The sequence below is a fragment of the Alnus glutinosa genome, chromosome 1 (genome assembly GCF_958979055.1).
Source record: "Alnus glutinosa chromosome 1, dhAlnGlut1.1, whole genome shotgun sequence".
Lineage (NCBI taxonomy): Eukaryota > Viridiplantae > Streptophyta > Magnoliopsida > Fagales > Betulaceae > Alnus > Alnus glutinosa.
Window position 1 is genome coordinate 33,475,167 of NC_084886.1, and position 16,114 is coordinate 33,491,280.

The following is a 16,114-nucleotide window of genomic DNA, read 5'->3' on the forward strand; positions in this document are numbered from 1 at the left end:
AATTGAAATCACACTATACCAATCATCAATCAAAACTAAACCTTATTACATAATTGAGCATTAAATGTTAAGCCTACACATCACCCAAAAGTACTAATTACCATGAGCGGCCTTCAAAATCCTCCAATAAGAAAGCATCAACCAGATCGATATCACTACGCCAAACGACTGCATCTTCTTCGAGGTCCATTTCGAATTCACTATCTAAAGGTGGCTTAACTATGAAACAACACATGTTTCATAAGTGGAAAAGATACAAGCGTAAGTTCACGACTTAATGAGTAATAATACACATAGTGATAGGTTATCATGTGGTGAATTCTCTTATTTATAATCACATGCTGCAATGTAAATTATAGTTCTTCTTTTGACAAAATGATCATGGATGCAATATAGATATAATATATGTTGTAATAAGAGAATCATGTCATAGCTCAATTCCATAAAGTTTGGATATTAACCACTTCCCGGGAGGGTTTGCATTGTCTCGAGGGACTTGTAATACAACATTGGTGCCCCGGATATGTACACTACCATCTATCATTAACAGCCCGACCGAGTCCAAGCTCTGGTGGCCCACGCTACTAATGACGTTTGTAACTATGACCCCCATTCAAGCATGATGTGCCGGTCACAAAACAACTATTAGATCCAAGGCCCATCATAATACATTATAAACTTTCGACCATAAAGAACAACACATATAATAGTAGTAAGCCTATAGCTGTTTTTCAGCACAAGACGATGTACCATGTCATACAATACAATTTAGTCTTCACCGTATTTTACGTGCATGTTTTCATCATTTCATTATCTTGCCATTAATCACACATTTTTACAAAATAGAGTTCATAGTAATACAAATGACATTTCATGCAAATTGTAAACATGCATGTTTTGATACATAAAATATTCGTGCTATGTGAAAAAATAATAATAAGTATCCATGTGAGTTTTTACTCACCTTGATCGTGATTTTCTACCGGGTAAATCTCTTGATAGTCCCGAACGTCCAAATCTGTGAAGGGTCTATCATTAGTCTTAATCTAAACTAAAATACTCCTAAAACTATTCTGAGGGCAAAATGGTCATTCTGTATGACCATCGAATGTTCGGTACTTGTGTCGAACGATCGGCATCGAACATTTGGTACTTGTGTCAAACATTCGGTTAGTCTAGTAGAACCCCCATTTCTAAACGGTCTTAACTTAACCCATTCTAATATGTTCCAAGGCTTGATTTTACTTCTTAATATGGTCCTAAGCCTAAATATAACTTCCATCCATATCAATGTCCATCCATAAACATCTAATCTCTAACCCATCATTAATCTTCCCATAAAGCAACATCAAACTCATAATATCCAACTTGTAGATTTAAACCTACTAACCCAACAACAAATGTATCATAATACCTCTTTAAGAGACATGGGTCAAAGTTTAATCTCTCTAAACAATTGGTTAATCATGATAACATAAATGAAATAACATAAGCTTACCAAAACTATAATCTACCCACTTAATAATCAACATCAACCACCATAAGATTCATCCTAGAAATCTTAAACAATAAACCCATTAAGTACCAATAATAGTAGAAAATTCAAAAAATTGAAAAGGGAGGGTGTTAGAATTTTACCCTTGAAGCTTTCTCTAAGTCCTTATGTTCCAAGGACACTTTCTTCTCTAAACTCTTCTCAAAATCTCATCTTCCCTTACATTTCTTTCTTTCCCTCTCTCTTTTCTCTCTCCAGGGACTGTTGGGTCGTTCTTGGGGTTAGGGAACGTATATAATGGAAACCTAACCTCAAAACACCCTTTTTATAGCTCAAAAAACTCAAATCTGTGTGTCTGATACATGGTCGAACGTTCGTGGTTGACTTTTCTGAAGTTTGACCGTTTCACGCAGTGTTTTGTAAAACAGGCATAATTTTTGCTTAGGGTCTAAGAATTTTGCGTGCGACGCCATTCCTAAAAGCTCTTTTTGAAACGCATGCCATGATGGCCATTACAAGATTTTTGTGTCTTATTGGGATTCGAAAATCCCAATGTTTCCCCTCTTAAGACAGTGTTTCCAATGCTTTCTCATTCTTTAGGAATCCCTTCATAGAGTGAAAATGCCTTTCTTCCACCAAAGCACTCCCACACACTCTCACTATAGTGAGGTGGCTCAAAGAGTCGGAATGCACATAAATTACGAAGGAGGGTGTGGTATTTATAGGGGAGAAATCGTAGAGGATAAGGATCATCTGATCTACTAGTTGGCAAATGTTTGACAAGTGGGTCGCGAACGTTCGTGTAAAATCTAGGGTTAACCGATCGTTCGGTGTACGACCGCGATCGTTCGGCGTACGGTCGAACACACATGCTGAAGGTATGGGATGTACCTATTGACACATGGTACAACACGCCAACAGTCGTTCGTGGTGGGGACCACGATCATTCTTGGTGGGAACCATGATTGTTCCAAGTGGAAACTTCGATCATTTGTGAGGGAAGAGCGAACATTCGTGACTCTCAACGAATATTCGGTCAACGAAGAAAGTCAAAAAGGTATAAACTTCCAATTAAGACCTACTCAATCTTATTAATAATCTGGGGCACTACATTCTCCCCTCTTTATAAAAATTTCGTCCTTGAAATTTCGAAATCCCAAAACGATAACACAAGAAGGAATAGTAAGCATCAACTTAATGTCTGTAGTCTTGTAAGATCTAGGCTTAGTTTAGTTCTTGGGCAATCTTATTCTATTGATTTTCCGACACTGAAGCTTCTTCGTCGAATATAAACCGAATCATACAGACATCCTAAAAAAACCTACTCAATCCTATTAATAATCTGGGGCACTATAGTAAGGGGATGACGAGGTTTGCAGAAGAAAAGAAAAAGGAAGAAGAGGAGGCACGATTTGAGACATCTAACTGAGCACATTGGTCAAGGAAGTGTGAAACAATTGGATATTAGCTGATATCCACTCCTGAGCTTTTCGAAGAATCAAACTGTGTTGCGTTTTACATGCCTTACGTGCGTTTTAATAAACTGAATTGGGTTGGATATTGCAACCGAATTCATTGTAGATATGCGTGGGTTTAAATGTAAATAAATTAGAGGTTTGTTTAAAAGCCCAAGAGGAGAGAGAAAACATATCTGAATCATTTTGTAAATTCCTTTTGGAATATGGAGGTTGGGCCCTCGGAAGCCTTGTTCTAGTTCATGATATTTTCTCTAAATACAATCAGTTATTTTACTCAAATTCATCCATTTCGTACCAATCTTCATCTAATTCTAGAGTAACAGAATCTACATTGTTACACAATCTCCCACTTGGGCCACATAAGTCATCTTGATATTAGACATTGTAAAATTTAGAGCTCAAACTTTCATTGCCAAAGTTTATGAGTGTCATTTCTAATACAATCTGATCAATTTATAATATCAATATAGGATTATGGTAACCTTGGTCACACTTATCGTGATAGGACCCATTTGTGGTCACAAATACCAACAACATAAATCAAACATGAATTTGTAACATGTAAATTTTATGTAATGTGAACCCTTATCATGTCTTTTTCAATTGGCCCACCTTTATGACTCAAAACGACTTCTCATATTATGCTTTCAACGTTTACGTGCAACCACAATTTGAAAGATATGCAACTTTATTTTTGAATCATCAATAAACTAAAGTGGTCACCATAAATGTCAATTAAATGATGATACAACATACAAATTCCCTAGCAAAATACATCACTAGGACTAATCACTCCTATATGAGCTACATGCTCTTTGAACATTTTAGACGGTAAGCCCTAAGTAAGCAAACCCGCAACCATGAGGTTGGTATTGATATACTCAATCGACACATGAAGACTCTGAACACTATAACACCCTAACTTTTATATATGTCATAAGCAGAATAATCTCTTATTCTACGTAGCACTACTACAAAACTTAACTATTCACGTAGCAGAAATTGCATGTATATATTTTTTGAAACCACAAACTCACCTTTACAAATAACATAATATACCAGAAATCTAACTAAAATAACATTATACACATAAAGCTTAATGTCCTTACATAACTTTGAACTACAATTGTCTTTGTATACATGGACAACAAGTAGTGCATCAAAAGCTAAGGCCTTCTGCCGACCTCATGGATAGTAGATCTGGCAAAACGGGGTTAAAGTGTTAGGTTTGGGTCAACTTGCTAACCCGTTAATGGTCAACCCTAACACAACCCATTTAAATAACGGGTTGATAAAACACAAACTGTTTATAATGTCCGAGACATTACTTGAACGTTTAAGATGTAAATTAGACTAAGAAATTGATTAAAGTTAGTAAAATGTCGAGAAAACACCTATAAAACACTTAGAAAGTCCAAAAATGGAGTTTCTAGAAGTCGCATCCAGGCGGGCTCCGAACGGGATCTGGACGGGAGCCACAGGGAGCAAAAGTCTACTCCCTGGAGTAGGTTTCCGGACGGGCACAACCTCCGTCCGGACGGCAGTCACAAAGATTGCATAAGTGGTTTCCTGATGAGCGCATCCGGACAGCCACTTACTCCTTCCGGACTGCACGGATATAAACACGAAAATTGGTCTTTTCGGGTTCATTTTCCAGAAGTTTCTCACATTTTCTCTCATTTCTCTTAGGGTTTTCATGGTAAACCCTTAATCCACGATTGTTCAAACCCCATACCTCAAATCTAACTCCGGGAATGTGATCTACGTGAAGAGATCTACGTTTTGACCGATTAGTTTGAGGTAATCTAAACTCTTGTATTTTGAGATTTTGAGTTAAATATTGAAATGTTGGAGTTTAATCTTGGTTATTCTTTAGGTTTTTAGTGTTTTGGAGCTTCCTAAACATTCTCCAAGTGTTGAGTAGCATTTGGGTGAATTTTGGTAAGTTTCCCAAAGCCCTAACTTTGTGGGTATGTGTTTAAGTGTAATTTTAAGTGCCTAATCCTAAGATTACCTTATGGGTTAGAGTTTATTGTTGTTGGGTAGTTGATTGGAACCCTATAAATTCTATGGGTATCCCATTGGTATAGCCCTTGAGCGATTCAAGTGTTATTTGAGATGTTTAGAGTTCAAATTGCTTAAGTGTTGTGCAATGTTTTGATTTTCAGATTATGCATTGCAATTTGTTGTCTAGAGAACCTAATTGAGCCCCAACATCCACGCAAATTGTGAGTGTTCTACTCACTAAGAAAACAAAATAGAAATGAAATGATATGAATGTTTTAGTTTGAACCGACAATAATTTAATGATATGTGTTTTGGATGTTTGAAATAATTTCAAGTTTGTTGAGATATGACAATGGTGTTCAAGAATTTTGAGATTATGAATATGAAATTATGGTTTGAGATATGATTTGATGAGTTTTGATGCCTGCTGATTTGGGATTTGAGTTATGCAGATTGTGTTTGAGAAAAATGACATGTTGAATTGTTTATATTTTATGAGAAAGGTATGAGTTAAGAGTATGATCATGAAATGTAAATATAAAATGTTTGAGCATGAAGCATGAAGCATAAGCATGGATGTGAGATAAATGCATAAAATACTATAAGAATCGAGGGCTCCAGCATCATACCAACGGATAAGTCTGTGAGGGCAAGCCCTCGATGTTGCAAAGAGAATCTTAAAAGCATTGTGAAGGACTAGTCCTTAGAAGGAGTGAGTAGCCAGCTCTCACTACCTCAGGGCGAGCCCAATAATGTTAGCTAAGTGTACACGAAGGGATATCCTTTAAGCTGTTGGACGAGTCCCAGAGAGAAATAAAAATATACATGAGCATGCATTGCATTGTTTTATGATGTTTAAGATGTTTTCATGAATATATGTAATAGCTTTCATGCTAGACGTATCTACATGCTTATGAGGTTGAATGAGAAAGCACATATGTATATGTTTACGGCTAGTCTGATCTAAAGGCATTAAGCTTCAATGTACTTAAATACTTGCATTGCCCAAGCCATGAAATACTTGTGTCTCTGTATAGCTAAGCATCATGTTATTTGTTTTCCTGCTTAGGCGTACTTGTATACTAGAGCTCCCCAAGTAGGAATGCTCGTGTACATATATGGCTGAGCAACCGAGAATAAAAGTAATATATTGTAGATGGGATTGTATGTCTACTATTCCAAGCGGTAGATTGGAGTACTTATATACACTCACAGCTGCATAGTATGCTTTCATGTGTTTCTGAAATATTGGTGTTTATCAGCTACGATATGTTTTCGAGGGACGGATTTCATAACTAAAAATGGTAGCTGTTATTGTAATCGAATGATAAAAGGAAATGTCGGTTCTATGCGAAAACTTAGTGAGTTTTATACTGCCGAGGCCTCAGTTTATGTGCTGAGGCGATGAACTCATACTTTCACCTACAGATATGGCTAACACCACAACCGTGTAGATGATGTTTCTTTGGCTGCATGTACACCTGATGTGAATGATGACCCCGTAGCTTTATATTTGGGATATTACGACTGAAGCTCGACACGACAGTTGCAATATATTGAACCACAGGTTGTCCATTCTTTTGTATATTTTCTATATGGCTAGTGTCATTTGTGACATGTTCATGTGATAGCCATTCTTTTGTGATGTAATTAATGCTTTTGATAAGCCATAAACAGATAGACTTATGTATGGCTCTTTTATGTGATGTTCAGTTATGTTTTTAGATGTGCATTTCCACTATCCAGTTTATGTTTATTATGTTATCCGTTGCATAGACGTGAGTCTAAATATCAAGTACATATTATGGAATGTGTACCATATGTTGGTTGAGCAACAAGTAGTCGTGCCACTGTGATGAAGAAAAAAAAAATGGGTCGTCACACCATTTATTAAATAGGCCATGTTGGGTTGACACGACTCGACATGAACCCTTATTTGATAAACTTAAAATATATAAAAAAAAAATAGAAAAAGAAAATGATCACAAATATAAACTGAAGAAATCATCAATCTACAAAAATAATCCAATTCTCTGATATAATAACAAAGATAATACATTCTAATTAAGGTTTGATACATTCAACATTAAATCTACATAGAAGATGATGAAGCATTCTATGTAGATTTAAGGGGAAATTTCACAAAATCCCCCTGAATTTATACTCATTTTGAAATGACCTCCTTAAAGTTAAAAAAACTCTTAATTTCACTGTTCGAACTTCTAATTTGACGCAATGGCTGCCCTCTGTTAAGTTTTGGCGTTAAATTTGAACTACACTCTTGAAAATGACGAAAATACCCTCATGATTTTTATTTTTTAAAAAAATATACATTGGGTATGGGTACCCGTGGGTCTAGTGGTGACTTAGCATGGGTCACCTTGTGAACCACAGTCGTGGGCCAGCAGAGCCACGACCGGGGTCTTCTGACCCAAAGGGGTCACCACCTGGCCCTGTCATGGGTACTTGTGACCTGTACAAGGTTACAAGGTGACCCAATCGTGGGTCACCAGACCCACAGCGGGGTTACCACCAAGCCAACGGTGGGGTCATCACCAGGTCCCATCGTGGGTCTAGTGGTGGCCTAAGCTGGATCACCTGGTTACCTAGCCGTGACCGGCCATGACCCACGTTGGGTCACCTTGTGACCCAACATGGGTCTTAATTTTTCTTAAAAAAAAAAAAAAAAAAACAAAAACAAAAACAAAAACAAAATTAATTTGAAATTAAGGGTAAATTGGAAATTTTATAAATTTTCAAGGGCATAAAAGTTATTTTGCCCATTTTGCCATCTGGTTAACTTCAAACCCTAACGAATGGGGGACATTGCAACAAATTCAAATATTGAGGAGTGAAATTGAGAGATTTTGAATTTTGAGGAGGTAGTTTCAAGTCGAGTGGAAGTTCAGGGGAGTTTTGTGAAGTTCCCTAGATTTAATGTTTGGGTGTAATGCTGGTCATTTCGAGTTTGTGAATAAAAATGAAGAGTGATTTTACTTGCCATGATTTTGTGCTGCCATATTATCTTGACAAATTACTGGAATGAAGCCCTGAGCTAGAAAGGTGTAAAGGATATTACATACCAGTTTTCCCTGATGTTGGCAATGAAATTTCATATTTAATTTAACATTTTGAATTCACATATTATTTAGTTGCATAGAATACTTAATTTTTATTATAATATATAGAAATAATTAAGTTTTATTGTTAACATAAAAAAATAAATAAATAAAAATGAAAAAAAGTATACGGGTCAAGCAGGTTAACCTATTTAAAGTAGGTCAACCCATTTATGACCTAAACCCGTTTATGCCAAACCCTAACCTTTTAATTTTGTATCGTGTTCGTGTCAAGTTCGCGAGTCATGTAAAAAACTGGCAGCCTTAATGGATAGTAGTCTAGACTTACATACGAGTCCTCCTCGATCCACAATAAGGACATCTGTGAAATTTCACAATTTATAGGTAGATTTGTGAGTTCACAACTTAGCAAGTGCATACCAACCTTTTTTGTGTGTGATGTGAGCCATTCTTTCTAAAATTTCTCCCTTATATTTTCTAAAACAAATCCCATTTCTGGAATAAATGCATGGTTTTCTCAAAACGTGCGTGAAAGTGCACTTTATTAGTGTAAGTTCATTCTAATTAGAGAGTTTTTCTTTCGTATTAGATTCCAAATACAATTATTCTTTTCTTTTCTAGAAAGCATAAGTATATATCTATAGCTCAGCTAAAGTAGTTGATACCACATGATAATGTAAACAACAGTTATTCAAAACATAATAGTGAAAAACAGGTGTTGATACATATATACAGAATAATAATGTCAAAGTGCTTTCAGAGACTTTTGGATTATTTTTTTTTCAACTATTTTGACAAATTGAAGGAGAAGTCAGTTATAGATATACCGGCAAAACTAATGATGTAAAATATATTGGAAGTTAGTCTAGTAATGCTATCAATCTTACTATGGAAGACATGATAGGGGCAGTAGGACCTAGGGTGTAAGATGAGCTTAGCCGCTCCTGAACTCAGCTCGGTTCAGTTAGACTTGATTCGGTCTCGGTTCGAATGAGAAATGAGCTATTCATGAACACAATAATATGTTCGAATATTAAATGAGACATACTTGTATAAACTTAGTTTGGCTCAAATTAGCTCGTATAAACTCGTATAACTTCACTTTTACAATCTTTTTTAATATTATTTTAATTTTGCGGTGGAGGCCTTTTCTTTAGAATTTCCTTTTAAGGAGAGGGAGGTTTTAGAGGTGGTTAAAGGCATGAACATAGATAAGGCTACTAGTCCTGATGGGTTCTCTATCGTGTTCTTTCAAGACTGTTGGGATGTGATCAAGACTGATATCATGAGAGATTTCCAAGACTTTCACGCTCATTAGCAAGTTTGTCAAAAGCCTTAATGCCACTTTTATTGCTCTAATCCCGAAAAAGTCTAGGGGCCAAACTGGGGCATTAGATCTTAAAGATTTTCTGCCTATTAGTCTCGTAAGTGGAGTTTACAAGATCATTGCTAAAGTTCTTGTGAATAGATTAAAAAGAGTTGTGGAGAAAGTTATCTCGAAATCTCAGAATGCTTTTGTGAAAGGTACACAAATCCTTGATTCAGTTCTTATAGCAAATGAGTGTTTGGGTAGTCATATCAAATCTGGTGAACCAGAGTTGCTTTGCAAACTGGATATTGGAAAGGCTTATAATCATGTCAACTAGGACTTTTTATTGTAAATGTTAAGACGATGTGGTTTTGGGAAGAAATGATGTTCTTGGATAGCGCGTTGCATTTCTTTGACATGCTTCTCTGTTTTGGTGAATGGCACTCCGTTTGGTTTCTTTAGTAGTTCTCGCGGGCAAAGACAGGGTAATCCTCTGTCTCCTCTTCTGTTTGTTATTGTTTGGAGGCTCTTAAGTAAAATGTTCATTGCTGCTGTTCACTGCGGTCTACTATCATGCTTCTCTGTGGGATCTAAATGCTTTGAGGTGGTTAATTTCACACCTGTTGTTCGCGGATGATACTTTGGTATTTTGTGGGGCTAATCCTAACCATCTTCACTATCTACGCGTGTTGTTCTTGTGCTTTGAAGCTTTCTCAGGTTTAAAGATTAATTTGGCTAAGTCTGTTTTGATTCCTGTGGGTTGTGTGGATAATGTGGATGGACTGGGTAGCGTCTTGGGTTGTGGGGTTTCCTCTTTATCTTTTAAGTATCTTGGTCTTCCGTTGGGGGCCTCTTTTAAGGCCAAGTCAATTTGGGATGATGTTCTTGAAAAGATTGAGAGGTGGTTGGCTAGCTAGAAGTGGATGCATCTGTCCAAGAGTGGTAGGGTTACCCTTATAAAGAGCACTCTTTCCAATCATCCCACATACTTCTTGTGTCTTTTCCCTATTACTGCTAGTGTGGCAAATCGTATAGAGAAGCTCCATCGAGATTTCTTATAGGGAGGATTAGGTGAAGAGTTCAAATATCACATGGTTAATTGGTCCAATGTTGGCTCCCCTATTTATGCAGGAGGCTTGGGTATTCGGAATTTGAGGATCTTCAACAGGGTTCTGTTAGAGAAGTGGTTGTGGCGTTATGTTCATGAGAGAGATACTTGGTGGAAATTTATTGTGGACCCTAAGTATGGTAGTGGGTGGGATGGTTGGTACTCTTTTGATCCCCTGGGTCTCATGGAGTGGGGATATGGAAGAATATAGGGAAGGGTGGGAGTTTGTTTTGTAGTCATACTAGATTTATGCTAGGAAATGGGTCCAGGATCCGATTTTGGGATGATGTGTGGTGTGGAGAGATGACCCTCAAGGAAGCTTTCCCGGTTTTATATGGCATTGCTCGTGATAAAGATGTGCTTGTTGCAGCTCACTTGGACTCTAAGAGTGGTTCCCTTCAGTGGAATGCTAGCTTTATTCGAGCGGCCACGACTGGGAGGTGAACGTCTTGGCTTCCTTCTTCACTTTGTTGTATTCCATTAGAGTGATAAGTGAAGGGAAAGACAAGCTTCGGTGGAATCCTTTCTCACAAATGAAAGTTTGGTGTTAGATCTTTCTATAAGGTCCTTACTTGCAAAGATGAAGTTCATTTCCCTTAGAAGAGTATTTGGTAAACCAAAGTTCCATTGAAAGTTGCTTTTTTTGGCTTGGGCAGCGGCACTAGGGAAGATTCTTATTTTAGATAATCTTAGAAAGATGCATGTCATTGTGATTGATAAATGTTGTATGTGCAAAATGAATGGGGAGTTTGTAGACCACCTTCTTCTCCATTGTGAAACTACACATGCCTTATGGAATGCCATCCTCAAGCACTTCAGTTTGTCTTAGATTATGCCTCTTTGGGTGGTTGATTTATTTGCTTACTGGTGGTCGGGTGGTAGCTCTCGAAATGCTGTTGTATGAAAAATGGTTCCTTCTTGCTTTTTGTGATGCTTGTGGAGGGAACAAAATAATAAAAACTTCAAGGACAAATGCTATCTTGGACTACTGCGTTCCTAGCTCCCTTAGTAATTAGCTTTAATGATTTTCTTGTTTTATTTTCTTCTCCTTTTTAGATGCTTTTCTTGTATACTTCATGTGTATTTGACCGCACTTTGCGTTTTTTAATTATATTGCTTACTTATAAAAAATTTATATATATATATATATATATATATAATAAGAACACTTAAGTAAAATGGATTCTTTTCCTAATATGATAAATATAACTTGAATTATTGTTGATGTGAATTTAGTTTTAGAGATTTGAGTGTAAATGAGTATGTATAGATATATGTGTGCGCGCTTGTTTGTGTACGTGCATAATGAATTTTTATACATATAAAACATACATATAAACTCGAAATTTAATTATTTAAGATTCAAGTTAATTTATTTAATTAACTCAAATGATAAAATAATAAAATAAAAAAAAATAACAATAATTAGTTAACTAATGATTAGTATGTATTTACGAAAAAGATAAATAATCATAATATTTACTTTATATAAAAATTGAATAAGTTAACTTGTAAATAAGCTCAAATTCGTTCAAAAAATAAATTAGCCAAGCTTGAACAAAATATCTAGCTCGGTGATAGACTCGAGCTCGACTCGTATTCGAAATAAAATTTAAATAAGCCAAACTTGAACATTTCAATACTTGGCTCAAATACAGCCTACTAGTCCGATGACCACCAACTCCAAGGGACCAAATAATAATGATGTTAGGTAACATTTGTTGAGTGTTTTTCTGTTTCTTTTTCTATATCATAAAATTTTACTATAAATTCCAAAAAGATCATTTTATCAATCATAACTATATTAAATAAGAAATTAAAAAAGAAAACAAAAATGCATTAGTAAGTAAATTAATCCACATATAAAAACACAAAAACAGACATCTACAAATATACCCCCCTTTTTTTTTTGTTCTTTTTTGTCTTTTTTTTTTTGTACAATTAATATTTGTAAGTAAATTGTCTCTTATTCTAAGGCTTAGGGTAACACCTTGGATTTTGGTATCCATTTACAAACTGCCACCAAACCGGTCTGAGACCCAGTGAATGAGTCCTATTTCCTTGGGACCTACTTGGATTGTTCTAACATCTACTTTTGCAAATAGGCTGCCACTGCCAGTAAATCTACAAAAAAAAAAAAATTGCAAATTAATCACGAACAAGAAGGAAACGAAGAAAGATTTTTTTACTAGAAGATTTAAGTCATGAAAGGAAAAGTGTACTCATGAAGGCAATTCATATTTGTGACTATAAAGTGCAATAACATGCAAAATTGTACCATGATCAATCTCAGTGCAGTGGACAAGGGAAATTAGACAAAAAGTAAAGATATTTTTACGCCTCCTATACATCTCTTATACATCTCATTAAATCTAACTTCAGACTTATGGGACCTACATTGGGCCCCACAAATTCAATGGTGAATTTGAAACTTGATTGTATGTGGATGTATAAGAGATGTAAGTGTATCATTTCTCTCTTATACAAAATTCTATGTCATCTTATTAACATGGAAGCATACTGTTACATCAATGGACAAACTATTGTACAACTTATTCAAAGAAAAAGATAGATTGTACATAAGAATGATGGAGTGCTTATACCTTTCTCGGCTCTTTGGCTAAGACGATATACTCCTTTTCTGCAGATGATGATTCAACATTTCTCCAAGAAGAATAAATCACCCATACTACACTGCAATGACTGTCATGAGAGTAAGCACCTTGAGCCAGGACACCTCATACCAGCCACTGATTTGCTCGGAGAGGCATAATTGATGTTGAGGACCTTAATCTTTCTCCACTTCAATGATTAATTTAACTCAAAGCATAAGTGAACAAAGAAAGTTAATGAACATGTGGCTCATGGAAAGGCATATGGGGCTTAATCAACACATCGAAGAAAAACCACGATTGAGGGAAGATACAGTACAAGGTGCACTAACTCTAGCCACTATCTGAGTCCAATTGTTCGTCCTCAATATCTTTTATGCTTTGAACTATATCAGCAACTTTTTTGGATATGTGTTCTGTGTGTTTTTCCAAATCTTTCAAAATCATATTTAACTGTTCTTCATATGCAGCACACTTTCGCTTACACTTTTGCCTCTCATTATACAACTCAATGGATAGTTCCCGGATTCTCTTATCTTTCTCGTCCTGCAAAAAAAGTGAATAGTTAGGTTCACTACGTATGACATTGTAATGACCATGATACTACTGATAAAGCAAGAAAGAAAAGTTAAAGTTAAACCTCTGAACATAAGAAATAGCAAATGCGATTTCCACTCCGGTAGTAAGATAGAATTGACACTGAGCATGTACTAGATCCCATCTATATTCACAGATTCTTGCTAGTTGTAACATAAGAATTCCCATTGTGGGTTTGTTTGTCATTGTGCGGAGGGTAGGGGATTTTATTTTATTTCGTTACCCTATGATTTAGACCAAATTTTAGTTAAGTCTCTCGAGTTTATACTTGACCATTGGCCCTTATAAATTTAAAATTGTCTCAACATTACCCAATCGTTAACTTCAGTTACTTAGAGAGAGCAGAATCAAGCTTGTGACCCTCATATGACTATTACATCCTATTCTGTTTCTTCAAATAATTTTCCAAAAGATTTTCAGTGACTCATACAAAAGTCTTGGCATAGCTCTTTTTGCACAAAGATTTTTTTTTTTTTTTCTTTAAGTAATTGGCCAGAAGGGGAAATGAGAGATTCGAACTAGTGACCTCCGTTTCATGAGTATAGACCACAGTGGCTGACCCAATTCCAAAAGCCAAATTGAATAGTTGAATTTTCATAGGACAGTGCTCAAATATCAAGAAAAGAAACTTTAGTCGAAACTATAACTATGGCCATCATTTAGGTCTGGGCTGTAATTGGTTTCAACTGTAATGGCTACCACACATCAAGACCAGGCTTGACAAGCTCTGTGCCTGGTAATAAACCTACCACTGTAGCGCATTCAAAAACATGGATCAGCAAACAACTGTAGCAAATCAAAATATGTATATATATATATTCGAAGACCTCAGTGAGGGCCTTTTTTTTGGGATCCCCAGCAGGGAACTTTACCAGGACTCGTTGGTTTATGGAGTTCGAGTCATATATTGTATTTGTAAAATAACAATCTGAAACATACCTCACTGACTAAGTGCTTTCCAGATCCCCGCCATGGGACTTTGCTGGGGCTCATTAGCTTATGATTATGTTCTTTCACAAATTTGGTGACAACCCACTTCATCCCATCCCTCAACGCCAGCCTTATCATTGCTTGACAGCCCTCTCGGGTGATAGGGGGCGGGGGAAGAACTCTGTCTTTTCTGTAAACATACTTTTTTGCACGAAAGCCTTCTTTTGAACAAACAAAATCTTGACCAATCACCTGATTGTTGACTCGTGATCGACGGTTATGGTGTATACGTACAGTGAAACCAAAGCGGCGACCATAGGCAACATAGAATTCTCTAGCTTCATCTCTTGAGTTGAACTCCATGCCTATGTATGGCTCCAAAGCTCCAACGCAATGTTCTGGCACCTCGTCGTCCTCTGGGATCCCATCTTCTATCCTCCGATGGTTCTCATACGATTCAGTTTGCATATCTAAATCGCTTTCATCCAAGTCAAATCCCTGGTGAGATTCATGATCCATCATCCTCCTACGGCAGAAATCAAATCAAACGGTCATTCTTCATGTATAATAAATCTGACTCAACAAAAAACACTTTCTACTATTGATTTTCTTGAATGATATGAGCAAATTAATAAACTAGTAGAATCTCACGCTTCCATTCAAGAAAAACTAACCAACCAAAAAACACAATCTTCAAATGTAGTGAAAATTGAGGTAAATTTTTGAAAGAGAAGCGAAACTCACGGGTGGAAAAACGGAACGCTGGAGAAACCGCTGGTGAAGGGAAAGCCAAACCTAGATCGTGATCGAGCTCCGTGTCGCTTGTTTGGGGATTCCTTTTGGGAGTTTGACGATAGAGAGCCGGTGGGGTCAATCCGAGTCCGGCGTTGGGGCCCACTGCAGGTGAGTGTAAGAGCATAAAGAAGAGGGAATGTGGTTGTTCCCACTCCCGGTAGTAGCTCCCATTTTATTTTACTTCAAAAAAAAATGTCTAGTCAAACTAGAGTAGTGATAGGCGGGGCCATCTTGCCGGCCCCTGCCCGGCCCTTTCCTACGTGGAAAGGGCCATTTAAGTTTTAACCTTTTTTTTTTTTTTTCCAAAAAACAAAAGATTAAAAAATTAAAAAATTAAAAATTTGAAAACAAGAACCAGTACAACACCTCATTTTCTCATTTTTGTTCACCGATCTTCCCCCCAAATTTTCCCTCCCTCCCTCTCTCTCTCCATCTACCCCAAAATCTTTCCACCGTCGACCACCACGCACTACCCGCCACCGTCGACCACCACGCACGACCAGCCACCGTCGTTCTCCATCTTCGGCCAACGTTCGTTCTCCGTCGTTCCGACGACCATTTTCGCACGAGCCCGCCACCGTCGTTCTCCATCTCCGACAGAGCGACCGCCGACGAGGTCCCCCACCGTCTGACGACCCATACCCAACCACCGGCAGTCTTCCAATTCCGGCCCTCTTCCATCTCTGACCGTCTTCTAGTTCCG

At 37.0% G+C, this 16,114-nt stretch overlaps 1 protein-coding gene across 1 annotated transcript; it reads right to left on the minus strand.

The window, feature by feature from the left end:
* Window positions 1-12,293: 12,293 nt before the first annotated feature.
* Window positions 12,294-15,563, minus strand: LOC133878838 (protein FAR1-RELATED SEQUENCE 12-like). Its single transcript, XM_062317385.1, has 4 exons — window positions 15,361-15,563; window positions 14,626-15,142; window positions 13,081-13,635; window positions 12,294-12,601 (listed from the first exon to the last, which is right to left on the minus strand). The coding sequence occupies exons 2-3, from the start codon at window positions 15,136-15,138 to the stop codon at window positions 13,423-13,425; spliced, it is 726 nt and encodes a 241-aa protein (XP_062173369.1). The 5' UTR covers window positions 15,139-15,142; window positions 15,361-15,563; the 3' UTR covers window positions 12,294-12,601; window positions 13,081-13,422.
* Window positions 15,564-16,114: the final 551 nt, after the last annotated feature.